Source organism: Leptonychotes weddellii, chromosome 3 (genome assembly GCF_054177405.1).
Source record: "Leptonychotes weddellii isolate Sample4059 chromosome 3, ASM5417740v2, whole genome shotgun sequence".
Classification (NCBI taxonomy): domain Eukaryota; kingdom Metazoa; phylum Chordata; class Mammalia; order Carnivora; family Phocidae; genus Leptonychotes; species Leptonychotes weddellii.
In genome coordinates, this window is record NC_138371.1 from 29,230,706 (window position 1) to 29,252,231 (window position 21,526).

At 38.4% G+C, this 21,526-nt stretch overlaps 2 protein-coding genes across 10 annotated transcripts in view; one reads left to right on the forward strand and one right to left on the reverse strand.

Moving 5' to 3' along the window:
* Window positions 1–21,526, forward strand: part of RAPH1 (Ras association (RalGDS/AF-6) and pleckstrin homology domains 1) — a 112,461-nt gene that overhangs the window by 63,316 nt on the left and 27,619 nt on the right. For 6 of the 8 annotated variants that reach the window (XM_081813825.1, XM_081813824.1, XM_081813826.1 and 3 more), the window contains 7 exons: window positions 637–758; window positions 1,961–2,026; window positions 3,330–3,473; window positions 4,515–4,625; window positions 13,544–13,642; window positions 14,648–14,768; window positions 18,801–18,943. In XM_081813825.1, coding sequence (XP_081669951.1) covers window positions 637–758; window positions 1,961–2,026; window positions 3,330–3,473; window positions 4,515–4,625; window positions 13,544–13,642; window positions 14,648–14,768; window positions 18,801–18,943 — 806 coding nt within the window. Of the gene's footprint in view, window positions 1–636; window positions 759–1,960; window positions 2,027–3,329; window positions 3,474–4,514; window positions 4,626–13,543; window positions 13,643–14,647; window positions 14,769–18,800; window positions 18,944–20,255; window positions 20,858–20,880; window positions 21,479–21,526 lie in introns of those variants that run through there. The other 2 variants (XM_081813829.1, XM_081813831.1) reach the window with 2 other exon arrangements.
* The window catches only part of ABI2 (abl interactor 2), a 164,631-nt gene that overhangs the window by 15,028 nt on the left and 128,077 nt on the right, over window positions 1–21,526 (reverse strand). The window lies entirely within an intron of this gene.

Below are 21,526 nucleotides of genomic sequence, written 5' to 3' on the forward strand. Positions count from 1 at the left end.
CTATTCTTAGAGAATTAGAAAGGTTTGAGTTCATAGATGTGGAATCATGATATACAGAAAATGTTTGGATACTAATTTTTGGAATATGTCCATGGCTGTAGGTTAAAGACCCATATATATAATATTTCTCTACTACCTTTTATGTAATTGGCTACAGTGTCTTTTTTTTTTTTTTTAATTTTAGAGAGCATGAGCTGGGGGAGAGGGAGAAGCAGCAGACTCTCCACTGAGCAGGGAACTGGAGGGAGGGGCTCGATCCCAGGAGCTGAGACCATGACCTGAGCTGAATATTCAGGCAGATGCTTAACTGGCTGAGCCACCCAGGCACCCCTGGTTTTTGTTTTTTCAAGGGTGGATGGGAGAAGGCTGAAGGCTGAGGAAAACCTAACAGAAGACCTAGATTTTAGTCCTGATTCTTCCATATAGCAGTTGTGTGACTTTGCTGAAGTCAGTTAACACAGTGGGCATGTTTCCTTATTTGAAAATAGAGGGAAGACTAGATCATTTCTAAGGGCCAAGAGCTATAATGTCAAGTAAAATTCTGTGGTTTTGCTTGGAATTACTTCACAAGGTTTCATGTCTTTGATGCAATTCTGATGAATACTAACAAAGTACTGATATTTTATCTTGGGACAGAGAGAATCTTTGAAGACCATGAAAACTTGGTTGAAAATCTTCTTAATTGGACAAGAGATAGCCAAAACAAGCTTGTATTTATGGAACGTATAGAAAAATATGCACTTTTCAAAAACCCACAGGTGAGGCCAAATATCTTACAGAGATCATGATTTCTAAATGTTCATCTTATATTATTCTATTACTTTTAAGTTAATAGAGCTAAAAAACTGGCAACCACCTGGTTGGAGCATTGTGATTGCAAAACCCCATGGGAGCATTTTCTATGGGAGTAGTAACTGCTTCCATTTACTACTTCCACTGAGGTGGAAAGTCCTCTGGGGCCCAAGTGTCAGCCTTCAAAGAGATTACCAGTCACCCAGAGCCAGATGGAGTGAGCCCTTAGGGCAGCAGAAGTAACTCCAGGGAGTTACCAGGTTTCTGCTTTTTTGTAATCCAGAGCTGTTCAACACAGCTGTTTACTTGGTGAGCTTCTCATCCATCAAAGAAAAGTACTTACATATTTAAGTTCTCTACTTTCTCCATTTATCCAGTTGACACTTAAATATTTTTTTTTTAATTTCAATAACCTTGATTATAAATGGTTCCACTTTTAATATATTTACCTTTATTTATTTGGCATCTTTGTTTATTCCAGAATAATGTTTGAGTTAATAATTTGTAATATACAAATATTTTATAAAAATCAGTAAGTGAGAGAAAAAGTAGTAATGAAAAATAGTAGCAGTGTTAAAAGTATTAAATATCCTTCAGACAGCTTAATCATGACACATCTTTACTGGATACTTTTAGTGAATAATACACATTTGGGAATACCAATGGATTTTTTTATAGGTGATTGCAAAGAAGTTTTTTATAAGGCTAATAGAATTCAGATTTTAGTTGAGGCAAGCAAGTGATATTATGATAGTCTCAGAGAATTGGGGATTTCTTTCAAAGCCAGAACATAAATTTTCTGCATCTGGGTCAGTTAAGCTTAGCATATTTTAAGGAAATTTACCTTACTCATTGTACTTAATTTGTAAACCTTTCAGGTCCTTTCATTAGCTGTACATAACATTTGTCAGCTGTTGGATGTGGTATCATCCCAGGATTTGGGGGAGGGCAGTTTATGGAATATGTCCAGATAATGGTTAAAGTAAGGAGAAGGCCAGCATTAAGCATTTTAGCAGTGATGCTCAGGCACAAGTTAATGTTCAAAGCAGTATTCCTGTCATTCTATACAGGCAGACACAGTTGCTGTATCTCTAGAAGAAATCATATATGCACCTCTGCCAAGGGAATAATAGGGTGGTTTTATCTTTAACTTTATTTATTTTTCCAGAATTATCTTCTGGGGAAAAAGGAAACTGCTGAGATGGCAGATAGAAACAAAGAAGTGCTATTGGAGGTATGACTCTTCACTCCCCCCGCCCCCATTTTTTTCCTGCACATTACAATATTAAAATATTAAGCACCTTTTTTGAAGTCAAGTATGTCAATGCTATATATTCATAATTACACTTGTAACTAGAGAAGCCTATATTCCTCCATAGCCTGAGGGGGAGAGTTCAGCTGTGTGAATGTTAGGCCACTGAAGAACCTCTACTGTTATTTTGCCAAGTAATATATTAGTGGACTAAAAGGAGTCATGAGCTGTTAGGAGCAGACAAGTGGGGGAAAAGGCTGCTCAATGAAGGACATGATTGTGGTGCTTTATCTGCTCACCTAGAGAGAAATTTGAATATACTAGTTATTTACAAAATATTTCAAGCCTTAGCTTTAACTCAATTAAAAAAATCATAATGATCATTTTATATACACACACACACATCCCCTTATTTTTAATAAAACAAATTCAAACATAATTCAGTTTTTAGCTTTTTGGCCTTTGCTGATTTTAGAGAACTAAAATCAAAGAAGTTAGTATGTTTGAAAACCAGAATAAATTCTTAGCAATAAGGCAGTTAGGAAGATGAAGATCAGCACTCAGCTTTTCATAGTGATAATAGCTACAATTAAAAATCCTCTTTATAATTCGTGGTTTCTCTGTACTTTGGGAAGAGAGAAGTTAATTTAGGCTCAAAATGTCCTATGTTAATATTTAGTGAGGATTTCTATTTTTCTTTTACCAAATACATGATTGATTTTTTAATTACATTTTTATCTAAGTACAGACATTAGAATTCATAATTTTGAGTTTGTTTACATTCCTTTCAACCTAGTTTTAAATATTTAAAAAATAAATGTCCTCTTTGTTTTAGAATCATATAAATTGATACAGTTTTTAAATTGTGTTTACTCACTTAGCATGTTGCTTTTTAAAACAAATTTGGTTTGATAGTTAATCTAAATATGTTGTTAATTTGGAGAAAAATAAAGTCTAGTGCTTACGTTAACTGACACTTTTACTAAATTTAGTGTTACTATGCTGTACAGATGCATTTAAATCCTGTTGTATGCAGCTCAGTTGACAATTCAATTTAGATTCTTCAAAACAATGTTAGGTAAAAGTTCATAGGGATTGCCATAGTAGTTTCAAAATGAATCTATATGTTTAGAATACAAAGTTCTAATTGAGGTAATATTAGCAATGTGGCCTTAATACCAAAGCCATTTGGTTTAATTATAGTATGAACTTCACAGGAGTTAACACAATTTTGTTCTGAGAATCCAAAGATCACATGTCTTTCCAAATCATCTTCTTATTTTAGGAATGTTTTTGTGGAAGTTCTGTAACTGTACCAGAAATTGAAGGAGTCCTGTGGTTGAAAGATGATGGCAAAAAGTCGTGGAAAAAGCGTTATTTTCTCTTGCGAGCATCTGGTATCTACTATGTCCCTAAAGGAAAAGCAAAGGTGTGTCCCCTCTGCTGACTTTTGAGCTTCCTCATTATGACAGTTAATTTGTAGGCTCTGATTTGTTTCAACTCTTTTTTTGTTTTTTAAAGATTTTATTCATTTGTCATAGAGTAAGAGAGAAAGAGCACAAGCAGGGGGAGCGGCAGGCAGAGGGAGAAGCAGGCTCCCCACTGACCAAGGAGCCCGATGTGGGACTCGATCCCAGGACCCTGGGATCATGACCTGAGCCGAAGGCAGATGCTTAACCAACTGAGCCACCCAGGTGTCCCTTGTTTCAGCTGTTGTAGGACACACAGAATATTGCTTTGCTTTTGTTTATTGATCTATTATAAAGAAGAAGAAACCTGGACATGTTCACTCTCTGGTCATTCATTGGGCCCATTTCAGTTCTCTTCCCACATTTGAAGTCATACTTTTATTTATTTTCAGAACTTCTGTCAGTAGTTTTTGCTTGTTATTGTTTGGGGAGAATAGCTTTCTGGGATTATAGGTATTTCAGCCTTTCTTGGATAATATGCTCCTGCTGAGGGCCCCCACTTCTGTGCTTAGTGGGGGTCCGCACTATTTTAAACTCCTTACAGCATCCTCTCATCCAGGCTTTACCACCCTCCCGAGAGGCATATTTTGTTTCCTCTATTTAAGGTGAGGAAACCCTGACTTGAGAATCATTGTACTTGAGATATGCATTATGAGCACTGAACTACATGATATTTTCTTGTTTTTTTCCAGCGCTCTACTGTATACTATATTGTATTTAATATGCTGTATTATATTTAAAGTCTTCTTAAAATGCCACCCTTTCCAAGCAAGTCTGTGTTCATTGTGAATGGCAGACAGTAAGTGAAATGGACTGCTTTTTTGTTGTATCCTGGGTTAAAGAAGGAACAGTAATAGAGAATCTCACTGTCTTGTCATCTGCAAAATAGATTGGTTTCCACTTGGTAAAGTTTTTATTCTCAACTAGAAACTATTACCAGGTATGATATTTGCTTGTTTATACATTATTGTTAATTCAGTCTTTTTGGTGTTTTATCTTAGGTCTCTAGGGAACTGGTATGCTTTCTCCAACTGGATCATGTCAATGTTTATTATGGACAGGACTACCGGAACAAATACAAAGCACCTACAGATTATTGTCTGGTGCTAAAGGTAAACACATTCCCTTTTTAGGAATTTTAATTGATGTTAGACATAGAGTGAGTTATTGGACATTTTAGAACGGTTTGTGTCTCTATCAAGTATACTGTTTTTGCTTTTTCTATAGGCTTTTAAAGGAATGGTGAAGAATGGTAAGGAAAGAAGTATGTGCTTACACCACAGCTGACCTCTAGCTAAATAGCCCTAATTAAATTGATGCTACTGATAAAGACAACGTTTTAAAATTCAAGATAATTATGGAGGGGGCACCTGGGTGGCTCAGTTGTTAAGCATCTGCCTTCGGCTCAGGTCATGGCCCCAGGGTCCTGGGATCAAGCCCTGCATCGGGCTCCCTGCTTGGCGGGAAGCCTGCTTCTCCCTCTCCCACTCCCCCTGCTTGTGTTCCCTCTCTCACTGTGTCTCTCTGTCAAATAAATTAAATCTTAAAGAAAAAAGATAATTATGGAGATGATTAAGTTTTTCTCATTGGCTCTATTTTAGTCACCTCTTGGTAACTACTTAGGTCTATATGTTTATATCATTGTTTGACTTTGCTTTTCTCTGAGAGTTATCAGTTGGGTTTGGGGTTTTGGGGTGGAGTTTTTGATTGCTTTGATAAAAATAAAAATACCATTGTAATGCTGCCCCTTTATTAAATAATCCTTTTTTGGAGAATACCACTATATCCTTTAGGTTACAGCAGCAAATAATTTTCCAAAAGTCATTACGAAGTAGCTTAATCTGGCAGTTTTGAAAATGAAGTTCAAGCTCCCCTGGGAGTCCCTGAAACTCTGTCAAGGGGTCTGTGAGTCAAAATTATTATTCCAGTAATGCTGAGATGTTACTTGCCTCTTACACTCTCATTCTCTCATAAACGTATAATGGAGTTTTCTAAGAGATTACATGACATGATGATGATATCTTTGCTCTCTTGCGTAGTGGAACAAATATTTGTATGTTCTCATATTTTAAACTTTTCTTAGTTCTAATCTTCTTAGATGGTAAATATCAGTAGACATAATCCATATATATCAAAGTTATTTGGCGGGGATCCTCATAACATGAAGACAGCAAGAGTTGGTTATTTCAGTGGTTCAGGGTTGTCAGTAAGAACCCAAATTCTTTCCTTCTTTCCCTCTTCCATCTTCTGCATATCAGCTTATCCTCAGGCTGGCTCACCTCACAGTTACAGATGACCCACTGCAGTTGTAGGCATCACATGGATGATGGATCCATGCAATGGGTCTAGCAAAATCCAGCAGAAGAAGATGGCTATTTCTCTGTATATTTGTCTCTTTCCAGCAGAATAGGAGGGACTATTCCTCCCTGTACTTGTCTCTCTCAAGTGGGAGGAAATATTTCCCGGGAGCTACCTCCTGAGTCCTCCTCTTGAGAGTCATTGGCCTGAGTACATGTCCACTTTTTTTTTTTAATTATTTTTTAAATTGAAGCATAATTAACATAGTGTTATAGTAGTTTCAGGTGTATAATGTAATGATTCATACAATTCATACATTGCTCATCAAGATAAATGTGTGCCCTTCATCTCTTTTATTTCACGCACCCCCCCACCCTGTCCCCGCTAGTCACCAGTTCTTTGTATTTGAGTCTAGTTTTTTGTCTTTTTTTCCTTCATTCATTTGCTTTGTTTCTTAAATTTCACAGATGAGTGAAATCATACGATATTTGTCTTTCTCTTACTGACTTATTTCACTTAGAATTATATACTCTAGGTCAATCTGTTGTTGCAAATGGCGAGATTCCCCCCCACCTTTTTTTTAATGGCTGAGTAATACTCTATTGTGTGGGGAGGTGGGTGTGGGTGTGTGTGTGTGTGTGTATATATATATATCTTCTTTATCCATTCTTTATCCATTCATCTATCAATGGACATTTGGGTTGTTTCCATAATTTGGCTATTGTAAATACTGCAGTAAACATAAGTGTGCATATAACTTTTTGAATTAGTGTTTTTGTTTTCTTTGGGTAAATACCCAGTAGTGGAATTACTGAATCATATAGTAATTTTTAATTTGTGGTGGGGGGGAACTTCCATACTGTTTAACACAGTGGCTGCACCAGCTTGCATTCCTACCAGCAGTGCACAAGGGTTCCTTTTTCTCTATGTCCTTGCCCACACTAGTTATTTCTTTTGTTTTTCATTTTAGCCATTCTGACAAGTGTAAAGTAATATCTCATTGTGGTTTTAATTTGCATTTCCCTGATGACGAGTGATGTTGAGCATCTTCTCATCTGTCTGTTGGCCATCTGTATGTCTTCTTTGGAAAAATTCTGTTCAGATCCTCTGCTCATTTTTTGATCACATTATTTTTGGGGGATTGAGTTGTAAAGTTCTTTATATTAACCCCTTATTGGACACATCGCTGGCAAATATCTTCTCCCATTCAGTAGGTTGCCTTTTTGTTTTGCTGACAATTTCCTTTGCTGTGCAAAAGTTTTTTATATTGATGTAGTCCCAATAGTTATTTTTTCTTTTATTCGTCCTTGCCTGAGGAGACATAATTCAAAAATATGTTGTAGAGTCGATGTCCAAGAGGTTATTGCCTGTATTTTCTTTTTAGGAGTTTTATGGTTTTAAGTCTCACATTTAGGTCTTTAATCCATTTTGAGTTTATTTTTGTGGATAGTGTAAGAAAGTGGCCCAGTTTCATTCTTTTACATGTAGCTGTCCAGTTTTCCCAGCAAGCATCATTTGTCGAACAGACCATCTTTTCCCCATTGTATATTCTTGCCTTTTTTGGCATAGATTAATTGGCCATATAAGCATGGGTTTATTTCTGAGCTCTCCATTCTGTTCCAGTGATCCGTGTGTCTTTTTTCGTGCCAGTACCATACTGTTTTGATGGTTACAACTTTGTAGTATATCTTCAAATCTGGGATTATGATACCTCCAGCTTTGTTCTTTTTCAAGACTGCTTTGGCTGTTTGGGATCTTTTTTGGTTTCACACAAATTTTAGTATTATTTATTCTAGTTGTGTGAAAAATGCTATTAGTATTTTGATAGGGATTTCATTAAAGCTGTAGATTGCTTTGGGTAGTAAGAGCATTTTAATATCTGTTCTCCCAATCTATGAGCAGGGAATGTCTTTCCATTTCCTTGTGTTAACCTCCATTTCTTTCATCAGTATTCTATAGTTTTGGGAGTATGGTCTTTCACCTCCTTGGTTAAGTTTATTCCAGTGTTTTTGGCTTAGCCTAGTTAGAATTCACACCCTGACATAACGGGTAGACGGACATCCAAACAAAATTGGGGCTCTTTAAGAAAAGAAGTAGGGAAGAGGGGATAGTTGTGGGGAAGGCAACCAGCAGTATGTGTTACAGCCAAAATTAATTATGACCACTGACTATTACTTTAATCCCTTTTGCAACTCATAGAATTCTTAGGTTAAGAATATTTTTGTTCCAAGGGGTTTTTGTTGGTTTATATAATTATGTATTTCATATTTGCTTTTAGTAAAGTAGGTTAAGCTAAATTCATATGTTCATATTGCCTACTTATTTATATTTAGAAATATTCAAGGTATTGAAATAAACTATACCACTAGGCACGAATAGTAGTAAAAATAATGGCTATCATTGACTGAAGGCCTCTAGAGTGGCAGACAGTGCACTAGAAGCACTGTGCACATCAGTGTCACGGATCCATTCTAGAGTCCCCATTTTTCAGATCTGGAGACTGAGGTTTAGAGGGATCAGTGTTCCTGATGCCACACAACTATTAGTATTTTTTTTCCTGAAAGGTCTCTACTAGATTTTGCCTATGTAAGTATTTTTATTCTTGTGCATATGAGTTCTAACAAACCAAAAAATGCTGCCACACAAGATCTATGCAAATATAAATATTTATAGGGTTTAACCCTATTTATCAGGCTTGGGCTATAACAATTTGAGTCTGAGTTCTTCCAGTAAAATGCAGGATACAGGAAATATATTTGTAGGGAGGAATAAAGCACAGTTTAGTAATTAGTTTTTTTTAAAGGTAGTAATAAAAATGATGGCAAGAGCTTATTCATGAAATATGACAATGAGGGAATAAATAGGATATATGTTATCTATTATCTGAAAGAGGTATGTGCTTGTTGGACATATGTGTATGCACATATATAAGTTTCTAAAAGGAAACTTTTAAAATACATACACCACAGTAATTGTTGGAATACAGCTCACCTTAGCCATGTCTAATTTTTCATTCCTAAAAGAAATGAGGCAAAGTAATTTATTTCAGTATGTTAGGTAAGAAGGAAAAAATGGTTAGAGATTAGAGGTAGAATATGAACATGAACTTTTCAAACACTGTTATTAAAAGAAAGATGTTATATGTAATAATGGTAGAAGTAACAGGATGGAGTGCTACATACTTTGTTTTTTAAGTTCTTGCATGTTAGTGAGAGAATTAATTTTCAAGCCTATTTGAGTTCCCAAAGCAATAAGTGGGTAGTATATATTCAGTGGTTTTCCTTTGGCACTTGGACTGTGATTTTAGAGCATCACTTTTAGTTATAGAGTTCTAAGAATTGTCTGTCTCAATCTAATTTTTGGCATAAACAGAAAAAAATAACCTGATAGTACACTAGTAATCTGGAATTTCTTACTGTATTCTTAAATTTTTTTTAATTCTCAAGTTTTTTATCTTTTATCAGAGAATGTAGACTTTCCAAATCCACATCATTTTAAAAATGAAATAATGACCTTTCTTCCTTAATAGCTGTTAATTTGTTAAGGGGAACAATTTGATTATATATTCTCTTTGGAATCTTTAAGCATCTAAATGTTAAGCTTCTGATTTTTGGCAAAGAATGTCTCCTTCGTACTTGCTCTTAGCTCTTGTGTGATTTTTAAAATTTTTTAAAAGATTTTATTTATTTGAGAGAATACAAGTTGGGGGAAGGGGGCCCCACTGAGCAAGGAGCCCGACTTGACTTGGGCTCTATCCCAGGACCCTGGGATCATGACCTGAACCAAAGGCAGATACTTAACCCATGGAGCCACCCAAGTGCCCCTCTTGTGTGATATTGTGGGGAAAAGAGGAGAGAGGCAGCACATTTGAAAGAAGCAGCTTTCACTACTAATAAGACAGAAGTATGACATAATTAAGAGCACAGGCCCTGGAATGAGGTGGCATGGTTTCAAATCCTGGTTCTTTCACTAATAAACATGAATATGTGAGCAACTTAGAGTGCTGTCTTAACCCCTCTGTGCCTCAGTTTCTCTTCATTTGATGAAGATAGTAATATGTAACTTACTGGGTTTTCCTGAGGGGGGAATGAGCTAATTAATATATGTGACATATTTAGTATAATGCTTGGTATATACTAAGTACTCAATAAATGCCACTTTTTTTTTAAAGTAATCTCTACACCCAGTGTAGGGCTCGAACTCACAACTCCAAGATCAAGAGTCGCATCCTCTACTGACTGAGCCAACCAGGCCTCCCAATAAATGTCACTTTTAATGAAATAATATATTGATGGAATAAGGAACTGCCTGAGGAATTGGTGCAGAGCCTGGGTGACCATAATGAAGGCTATAGGAAGGAATGCCTTTATTATGTGGGAGGTTGAAAAAGACAAGTTATGGGGTCCTAAAATGAACCTTAACCTAGCAAGTGACCTGCAAATATTAAGCATATCATAGGGGCATCTGGGTGGCTCAGTTGGTTAAGTGTCCAACTCTAGATTTCAGCTTAGGTCATAATCTCAAGGTCATGAGATTGAGCCCCCTGTCAGGCTCTGCTCAGCACAGTCTGCTTGGAATTCTCTTCTGTCTCCCTCTCCCTCTGCCCCACCCCTGCTTGCATGCATGCATGCTCTCTCTCTCTCCCTAAATAAGTAAATAAAATGTTTTTATAAAAAAAAGTCATATCATAGTATTCTTTGTGGTGGTGTTTGGATTCCCAGGTTAGAGAAATGAGGAGAAAAGGATAAGAGGATTGTTTCCCTTTGATTTTCTCTGATGTTGTGTTGATAAAAACACTCCCTTAGGGTATAGAATAAGTAGAACACACTTAGGCAGGGCCACAGCTACAGTTGAACACCCATGTGTGGTGGGTAGCCCTGCTCTCAGAAAATGGAATCAGTCAAGAATGGTTTATGAATCACCATAAAGAGAGGGAGTGGTGGTAAAGACTGAGAGCCATCCTGTAGCCCCTTGTTCAGATGTCCAAACCCTGCCCTGTAGGTGGTGCCTGAGTGACGCCCCTCTTCAAGCCCTAATTGGTAATACTGACGAAAGCCCTTTCTCAGCCATCCCATTTTCTGCACGAACTGGGGCTTCTGTTTTGCTCACAGTGTATCCCAGCACCTACTAAAAGACCTGGCAAATAGTTCTTACTCAGTAAATATCTGTTGCATGAATGAATGAGATAAAATTGCCTTTCCTGGGCGCCTGGGTGGCTCAGTCGTTAAGCGTCTGCCTTCGGCTCAGGTCATGATCCCAGGGTCCTGGGATCAAGTCCCACATCGGGCTCCCTGCTTGGCAGGAAGCCTGCTTCTCACTCTCCCACTCCCCCTGCTTGTGTTCCTGCTCTCGCTCTCTCTCTGTCAAATAAATAAATAAAATCTTTAAAAAAAAAAAAAAACTGCCCTTCCTTATTCTATGGAAAAATATATCTCCTCTACCTGTCCTCCTTTGCTTTTTCAAGATTGCTATGGTGGTTTATCATAATGTGATTTAATAAGGATGAGGGAATATATTCCAAGAGAAGGCTGTGGAACCTATAGTATTAAGAGAGAACACTGTTAAGTATTGTTTGGCTAACCTCCTTTTTTTTTTTTTTTTTTAGTTTCAGAGGTAGAATTTAGTGATTCATCAGTTGCATATAACACCCAGTGTTCATTACATCAAGTGCCCTCCTTAATGCCCATCACTCAATTACCCCATCCTCCCTCCCACTACCCTTAGTTTGTTTCTTATAGTTAAGAGCCTCTTAGGGTTTGCCTCCCTCTCTGTTATCATCTTTTATTTTTCCTTCCCTTCCCCCATGTTCATCTGTTTTGTTTCTTAAATTCCACATATGAGGGCGCCTGGGTGGCTCAGTTGGTTAAGCGACTGCTTTCAGCTCAGGTCATGATCCTGGAGTCGCGGGATCGAGTCCCACATTGGGCTCCCTGCTCAGCAGGGAGTCTGCTTCTCCCTCTGAGCCTCCTCCCTCTCATGTGCTCTCTCTCTCTCAAATAAATAAATAAATTCTTAAAAAAACAAAAATTCCACATATGATCTCACAACCTTGAGATCCACCAAACACCACCATTCCACGTGAAATGGTATTTGTCATTCTCTATTTCGCTTAGCATAATACCCTCTAGTTCCATCCATGCCATTTGCCAACCTCTTTTTGTTGATGATTTATTGTTTAAAACTTTCACTCTAGCCTTTAGTAACTAAATTGGTTTTGGTATTAAATGTTTTATTATAGGAGCTGAGCTCTATATAGCAATGTATAGAATAGAATAAATGGATTTAAATTTCTCTCATTGTAGACCAGAGAGATTGACCTTTTTTTTTTTTTTAAAGAGAGCATATGCGAGAGTGAGCAGGGGGATCGGAGGGGCAGAGGGAGAGAGAGAATCTTAAGCAGTCTCCATGCCCAGTGTGGAGCCTGACTTGGGGCTCAGTCTCACAACCCTGAGATCATGACCTGAGCCAAAATCAAGAGTCTGATGCTTAACCAACTGAGCCACCCAGGCACCCCAAGATTGATCTACAACAGTGCAGATACATAACTTATATGGGTGGTCATCTATTTCTGCAGCATTGAGAACTTACCCAAATTGCTTATTTTATTGATCTCCTGGATTTCCACAACAAATGTGGTTAGAGAATCTTTAAAGCCTCTTATAATTTAACATAATCTTAAATATTTCCCCAGGTAAAATGTAGCCATTTAAAAAAATTTTTTCAGAATAACTGAAAAGAGAAGTAATAATTAACAACTGTTACATCCAGAACCAAGTGTGATTTAGGGTTTTTCTTTCCAGGGAAGTCGTGGTTGTGGCCCAGTAGAGTTAAAATACCTTAAGTCTGTTCTAGCACTTGGGTTGTATAGCTGGTCTAGTCAGTCACCTCCCATCCAAACTGCAGCTGAAAAGTGAAAACTGAATCTGATGATGCAGTTGAAAAGCTGCTCACTCCCTGGAGGGCATGTGCTGTGGGCAGATGGGGTGCAGAGCAGTGCTTAGTCCACAGCAGGGGGCACCACTGCACCAGGTGTGAGCGCCCACTCACGTCCCAGGTGCTGTGCCCTGCACTCACCCACCCCACCCACCAGTTCACCTCCACAGAAGCACCTGAAGCTTTACCAAACACCCTCTCGTTTGGAGTCTTCTGAATTCCTGATTCCAGTGGGCTCCAAGTGAAATCAAGATCTTCCCTTTTCACAGTCTTAGAGATGAAGAGTTCTGTTGAGTTTGTTAACCTCAATGGACTATGTTTCTCTGAAATATAGAAGGGTCTTTGGGGATTTGCTGTGCTACAAAGGTATTTTTTAACTTGCATATCTTGACCTAAAATTTAACACAAGTTTCTTTGTAGTTTATTTTTTTTTTAATTTTTTAAATTTATTTTTATTTATTTATTTATTAGGGAAAGAGCAGAGGGAGGGACAGAGGGAAAGGGAGAGAGAGAATCCTAAGCAGGGGCTTGATCTCACAACTTTGAGATCATGACCTGAGCCAAAATCAAGAGTCAGCTGCTAAACCAACTGAACCACCCAGGGGCCTTGCTTTGTAGTTTATTTTGTAAAAATACTTATGGGCCATGTTATTTGGCCTTATGGCCGTATAAGAGGTACAAATTATTTTTGGCTGTTAACTCTGATGACCTATAACGTGTCAGGGTCTGTTCAAGCTTTGATAGAGTTTTTCTTTAGTTCTTCAGGGTACTGAATTGGACTTTGCCTTTAATCTTGCAGCACCCACAGATCCAGAAGAAATCTCAGTACATCAAGTACCTTTGTTGTGATGATGTGAGGACCCTGCATCAATGGGTCAATGGTATCCGCATTGCAAAGGTAGGGTGTTCTGTTTTGGTTTGATAGAATAATGAGATGTTTCATGATGTAGTTTTGATTGTCATTCTAGTCATTTCATGTTTATGATTTTGTCAGTGTTTTCTGAGGCCTAAGTTTTATTTTTTAAATGTCTTAGGGGATAAACATTTAACAGTTGGTATCCATGGAATAATACTGCTGGTAAAAGCTTGTGTAGCATCAGAGTGATTTATTTTGGCTCTGACGAACACATTATATGATGCTTATACAGCAGAGTTTAGCCTAAGCAAAAGAAATTTTTTGATTAAATCACCTCAGGGTGGGAATAGGGGGATCAATAAGCAGGACACAGGATTTTTAGGGCCGTGAAAATATTCATACTTGGTGTGATACTATAATGGTGAATACATGTCATTATGCATTTCTCCAGACCCATAGAATGTGTAACACCAAGAGTGAACCTAAGGTAAACTGTGGACTTTGATGATTAGGTGTTAATGTAGGTTCATTGATTGAAACAAATGCACCCTCTGGTGGAGAATACTGATAAATGAGAGAGATTGTGCACAGAGAGTGGCAGGGGGCATATGGGGAGTTTCTTTACCTTCCTCTCAGTTTTGCTGTGAACCGAAAACTGCTCTAAAAAAAAAAAAAAGTCTTTGAAAAAAATTTTAAGGACACCTTGAAGAGGATTACACATAAAACATGAAGGAATATTTATGCCCATTAAGTGAAAATAAAATTTATGATAGCTATAAAATCAAAGTTGCTTTAGGAATAACAAAAAATCTTTATATTGATAATGAACAAATAAAGTGTTAACTTCTTGCTGCCTTTCTTAAAATGAGGATAAATAAGAGTTGATGGTAATTTATTGGTATTAAAAATAATTTTTGAAGTACTATAGGTATTAGTTTTAATGCAAACTCTGAATCAGTAAACAGAAAATATCCCCCTTTCTTACCTCATCCATCTGTATCATACCCAATAATGTTCATTTGTCATCATTTACTGCTTTCTGTTTAGTACGGGAAACAGCTCTACATGAACTATCAAGAAGCCTTGAAGAGGACAGAGTCGGCTTATGATTGGACTTCCTTATCCAGCTCCAGCATTAAATCAGGATCCAGTTCTTCAAGCATCCCAGGTAGTTCGAAATGCTGACAGCCAATATGAAGAAATCTCTATAGACTGACGGCAGCCCTGGTTATTTCAGCAAGGTTCTTAAAACCAGAGCTGTACCTAATGTCTAAATTATAAAATAAATTTTGTTTTGGTGGTTAGAGGGGACAATAGCATGGGCTAGTTCATAAATGTATTTGATATGGAGCACCATATAGTATATAAAGTTTTAAATCCAGGAGTGTTGTTATATATATTTATAAAGTTTATTTCAAACTCAATCATACTGCTGAACAACTGTGACTGTTAATATATACCTGGGGATAGAAAAGTTGCGTGGAGGAAGTCTGTATACTCAGAATCCATGATGAAACTGCCCTCCTTCCCCATAGGTTTCCTGACATTTCAGCAGAGTGGAAATAACTAGAATTAGTTCAGTATCACTGTTTAAGCCATCAGACTTACTAAAGTTTTCACAAGAAATCAGTGATACTCAAAAAGTGCATATTTTCAGATTCCCACATCCTTTAAACAAGTATGCTATGATTACACCTTAAAATAAATGCTTCTTTCCCTTCAAAATACTCCATGAATGATAACTATGTCCTCTAAAAGCAAAATATTTTTTTTGTTCTGACGTCACATGAAAGAAATAATAACTTTAGGAAATATTTAAATGAAAAAAAAAAACCCCTCTCATTATTTATTAGTATAACATATAAATTAATCTTTCAGTAAATGTTTTTACCTGGCTACGTATATTTTAAGGAATTCTACCATTTTCAGAATCTATTTTGCTTTAGAATAAAATAAAAATGTGAACTTTTTAAAAAAGTATTTGACGAAAAAGTTGTATGACTATTTCATCTCTAAGTAAGTAGAAACAAAATGAGAATGTGTATGGGTTAGTATGCATGTATTTCCTAGTGCTGTCCACTGACAGAAGTAGGAGCAGTGACACCCCAAGATCAGTGAAAATAGAGTGCCTTGATCTTGGTTTTCTAATACCATTTTCCAGAACAAAGAACTAGGGCTGTGGCAGAGAATAAGATGAGCCTGAAGCAGCTTAGGATGAAGGAAATGCTCAAAAAACACAGTGATGGGGCTGTGTAAAGGGACACAGGAGCCAACCTGAGAGTGTCCAGGTGCCAAAGCTGAAACAATTTGAGCAACAGAATAACATAGTGTAAGATTATAATCCAAATTGTAAAGTAAACAGCCATCAGTCCATACTGATATACATTATTGAATAAATAAATAAATGGGGAAGAGACAGATCTTCTGTATGGAAGATTTATAAATGGTTTATGCAGACACTTGCCCTCAAGGAGATGGAGCTTAATTCCCCCCTCAAGTGTGGGTTGTGCAGAGTAACTTGTTTCCAAAGAGGGTAGTTGGGTGTGGGGAAAGGGGAGTAACTTTATAGTGGAGAAACCTGACAAACAGTACCCCAGCCAAGTGATCAAGGTCAGTACCTTCAGTAATATGTTCTATTTGATAGCATGTACCCTTTACATAATGTGATGAGATTGGCGCTTTCCCTCTCTTGGTCTTCCTCTCCAAGTTTCATAACTCAGTCGAATCCAGAGAAAAACATCACAGACAAATCAAAATTGAGAGACATTCTGTAAAATACCTGACCCAGTATTCCTCAGAACTGTCAAAAGCATCAAAAACAAGGAAAGCCTAAGAAACTGTCATAGGAGACATTGACAACTAACTATAATGTGGTATCCTGGATCCAAAAAGGAAAAAAAAAAGGACATAATGGAAAAACTAGTGAAATCCAAATAAAGTTTGGAGTGTAGTTAATAGTAATGTATCAGTGTTGGTTCCTTAGTTGTGACAATGTACATGGTAATATAGCAAGTTAATAATGAGGTAAATTGGGTGCTAGGTGTGTAGGAACTCTGTTCTAGCTTTGCAACTTCTCCATAAATCTACAACTATTCTGTAAATGTTTATTAAAGGGGAGGAAGACACTTTTGAGATAATGGATTGAGAAAGGCAAGGTAAGAGTATGTCACAAGTTAAGATTTTAGAAAAATTAAGGGAAAGATTGAGATAAAAGATGCCATAATATTTTTTGAATTAATACAGCATTAATCCACACATTTTATGAAGTGGTGTGGTGCCTTTTCCTAGTCCAGCATCATCCCTCCTTATACAGTGTTAAGTATTATGCAGATTTTTAAATATAAATTGCAAAATCTTATACATTCATGCTGAAGAGAGCTCAGGGATTCACATGTTCCAGCCTCCTATCTTATCTGCTGTTGTTCTGGTTAGTAATTAAATAGGGATGTAGGAGGCTAGTGAAGTTGCAACTTTTTAAAAAACACTCAGCAGTTACACAAGAAACAAGTGTTGGCGAGGATGTGGAGAAAAAGGAACCCTTATGCACTGTTGGTGGGAACACAAATTGGTGCAGCCACTGTGGAAAGCAGTATGGAGGTTCCTCAAAAAATTAAAAATAGAAGTACCCTACGATCCAGGAATCACACCCCAGGGTATTTACTCAAAGAATACAAAAACAGTAGTTCAAAAGGATATACGCCCCCCTTTGTTTATGGCAGCATTATTTACAAGAGCCAAGCTATGGAACTATGAAAGAGCTCAGATGTCTATGGATGGATGAATGGATAAAGAAGATGTGGTGTGTGTCTATATATATATATATGTATATATATATAGACATACACCTATACACACACACACACACACAGGAATATTATTTGGCCATAAAAGAAATCTTGGGGCGCCTGGGTGGCTCAGTCGTTAAGCGTCTGCCTTCGGCTCAGGTCATGATCCCAGAGTCCTGGGATCGAGCCCCGCATCGGGCTCCTTGCTCGGCAGGAAGCCTACTTCTCCCTCTCCCTCTCCCCCTGCTTGTGTTCCCTCTCACTCTGTCTCTCTCTCTGTCATATAAATAAATAAAATCTTTAAAAAAAAAAAAAAAATCTTGCCATTTGCAACAACACGGATGGAGCTAGAGAATGTTAAATGAAATAAGTCAGAGAAAGACAAATACCAAATTTCACTCATCTGTGGAATTTAAGAAACAAAACAAATGAGCAAAGGAAAGAGAGAGAGAGGCAAACCAAGAAACAGACTCTTAACTAGAGAGAACAAACTGATGGTTACCAGAGGGGAGGTGGATGGGGGAATGGGTAAAATAGGTGATGAGGATTAAGGAGGACACTTACTGTGATGAGCACTAAGTAATGTATAGAATTGTTGAATCACTATACTGTACACCTGAAACTAATATAACTTAATTATACTGGAATTAAAATAAAAAACTTTAAAAAGACTCAGCAATTGAATGATGAAGAAAGAAGAAAACAGAGTAGGTTTTATCCTGTATTTTTGCCTGAGGATATGTCTTAACTTTATCCAAAGGAGTTTGTGGCTGTCATCTCTGTACTGCTTCGGTAACTTGGCTGGACTTGATTAAAAAGCAATCTAATAATATACCCCCCCCACACACACAGAGTCATTGGATAGGACTAGCTTTAACACCTGAATCTCCACCAGATGTTGGCCACTGGGCCAGGTGCTTCCTTCCGCATGGTTATCTTACCTGACTTGGGGTCCAGTGACATAATCTCCCCAGGTCCCTCACCCTGGATGTCAGAGAGACATCCAGTGTATCTGCCACCATTCCCAGCAACCCTGAGCTCAAGTGAGAAGTGTTTTCTAGGGATTCAGGTACTGGTACTACCAGGCAGCAGCTACACTGTAGCCTGGCCTCCAGGCAAGGCGAGAACATCTCTTCAAGGTTGTCAGGATACCAGTAACGTTACACAAATCTTTCATTGTGATGTTCAGTCTGTCATGGTGAGCTGTTTAAAAAGAACCAAGATTTCCTATTAGCCCTAAGATAAGGAAAGTTTTCTAGAGGAAAGTTCAGATTGTGTTTATATGAAATGAGTAAAAGTAACTTGTTGCAGTCCTGCATAGCATCTGATCTTGTGTAAAAGAGCTCGCTAACTGTACATATTCATACTGTCGGAATAACAACTTAATCCTATTTTTGAAAATCTATTTTAAACAGAGTCTCAGTCAAATCATTCTAATCAATCTGACAGCGGAGTATCTGATACTCAGCCAGCAGGACATGTCCGTTCCCAGAGTATTGTGAGCTCCATTTTCTCTGAAGCCTGGAAACGTGGTACTCAGTTGGAAGAGTCCAGCAAGGTAGGTAACACACTGGTGATAATTTATATAAAAAAAATCTTTGATGTTCCATGGGTTAGTTTGTTGCTTTTATTCCTTTATTAGAACTCTTTCTTGGCCCTATTTCAGTATTCTTACTTTGACTTCTCTTCAGAAATGAGTATCTGTGAATTGGCTCTAGTGACCTAAGATCTCAAACTGGCAATTTAATGACTATCGATGGTTCAGACTTTTAAGAAATAATGATGTCTTCCCTTTCACCCTTAATCAGTTGGGATGGAGCAACACCATTTAGTGCCAAGGCCCTAACTTTGTTTCAGAGAAGCTTTAATGGTTCGTTACTCATTATTAATCTATTCAGACTCCTTCCTTTGTCTTCTATTCTTTTATGCTTTTTGGCATTTCTCTGCACATGAGATTTTCTCAAATTTTAGTATATGCAGAAGACATAAATTCAGATTAATCCCCTTAAAATTTTGGATCCCTGAGCTTTGCACAGTAGCTTGTTCAATGACACTGAAGGATGAATTATAATTATTGCAGGACTGTTTAGAAATATGTAGGTTCTCTAGCCCGGGTGAAAGCCATCGAATCAGACTGCCTCTGAAGTTCGGAGGGCAGCCTTGTGTGTCGCGGCTGCCCTCGCCCGCTGAGCGGGAGGCGCTCACGCCGTCGCCATCACCGTCACCGAGGGGCCAGTGGCACGGCTGGCCTGAGCGTTGTGTTTCTACCCAGTAACCATCGTGATTTTTTTTGTTCTTTTGGTCTGAATCACTTACACACGTACACTCACCAAAGAGAATTAAATGGATCGTTTCCTTTAATTTATTCCTTTATTTGCATTTGTGGTGTATTAACTGCTCCTCAGCAAGAGGCATTAGTAGCCCCATGTCGGGGTGGGACACTTTGTCTTAGAAAGAAATATTTGAAAATCGGTTCTAATGACCTGAATTTTCAGAGCACTCACAGTTTGTTTAACTCCCTTATCAGGGGCTCAGATTTTAAGAAATAATTGTCTCCCTTTCCCACTTAATCAGTTTGGATGAAACAGCCCTATCTTGTGCTTATTAATAACTCCGTATGTGTAGTTGGAGAAGCAGATTTGCACAATTCAGATATCTAAAGAAAAGTCTGCTCCCTTACTAAATTTTTAATAGTGTTAACCATGTACATTTTAAGTGAAAGGCCAAGAGGAAAACAAAATAATAATAAAGGTCCGAATGCTGTGTGCTGAAGCCACAGAGTTGGTCGTGGTAGTTTCTGGAGCGCGAACCGTTCTGTGCAGCATCGATGGTGTGTCTTGACCCCACCTGTGTTTCTTCTGTTACCTCAGCCTCAGGTGCCAAATGAGAAGGCCAGCACGGCTGAGGTCTGCACCCCTGCAGCAGCCAAGACAGGGTCAAGTTAAGGTCAGGGGCTGTTCTTTGGAAACACATTAACCTGGGTGACCCCTGTAACCAAGTCTCGCAGACTAATGCTTTTACTTTGTGCAATTTTTAAAGAAACATGTGAGTGTCCTGGTGGGCATTAGAATTCAGCCCCGTCCTGAGCCTTCTAGTCTACTAACCTGAGCGTTCTTGATGCTAATTAGATGTCATTTGTAGTTTGGAAACAAATGGTTTATCTTGGATCCTCAGAGTCTGTTCAAAGAACCTAAAACACGTGCCCAAGCTTTATTAAACCAAGGGCCCTTCCTTTGCTCTTTTCAAAAGTACTTGAACCACATTCATGCATGAGTGGCTCCATGACACAGATGACCAGATGTGGTAACCCGGGCAGTGCCAGAGGTGCCCGAGGGGCTGGTCAGCAGGTTGTTGGCAAAGTCTAGCTGCCATTCCTTGATATATTTCCTTTAGTTTTCTAAGGTTTCCCCTCATTTTCTCCTGGCTTTTTCTGTATGGTATTTTTATAATCTTTTGCTGTAATGTTTATAAAGCATTTCTTTATGTATTTTCCAGTAAAACAAATGTAAAGAATGCCCCCCCTTTACCTGCATTGCTGGACTTCTGTGCATGTTGGATGCAAGTGTCTCACACGAACACGAGTGTGTGTGTCAAGCTCATTCATTCCCATGTGACTGTGCATGCCCTGCTGAACATTCTCATGTTCTCTCGTGTCAGCTTGCTAGCATCACACAGCCGTCCTCACTCCTCGGGAGGCCCTCCACCAGCACTCCTAAACCCGGTTATGGCATCTGCTTGATGTGGATGCGGCCATGGACTGAAAGGTGAACTCGAGCCATCACGTCTCCGCTTGCCACAGTCCAGGGGGGTCAGTGCACAGAGGTCCCCCCACGGGGGCTCCTGTTCGTGGCAGGCGTGGGAAAGTCAGGGCTCGGAGATCAGACAACCCGCCACTGATCAGCAGGACGTTTTCCCTAGATTGTTAGGCAGTCTTGCCACTTGAGAGTATTGCTGGGTGAACAAATTCCCTGTATACCCTTGGTGCCCAGGGAGTCCGATTTTCGCCTTCCTGACATTGTCCCACTGCAGAGTCCTTTCTCCCATGTCCCAGATTCCTTGTTTAGTTTGACGCAAAGCTTACCTCTGTAACTGTTGTGTTTGTTGTGTTTTCTCTCTCCCACCTCCCCCCCCCCTTTATGCT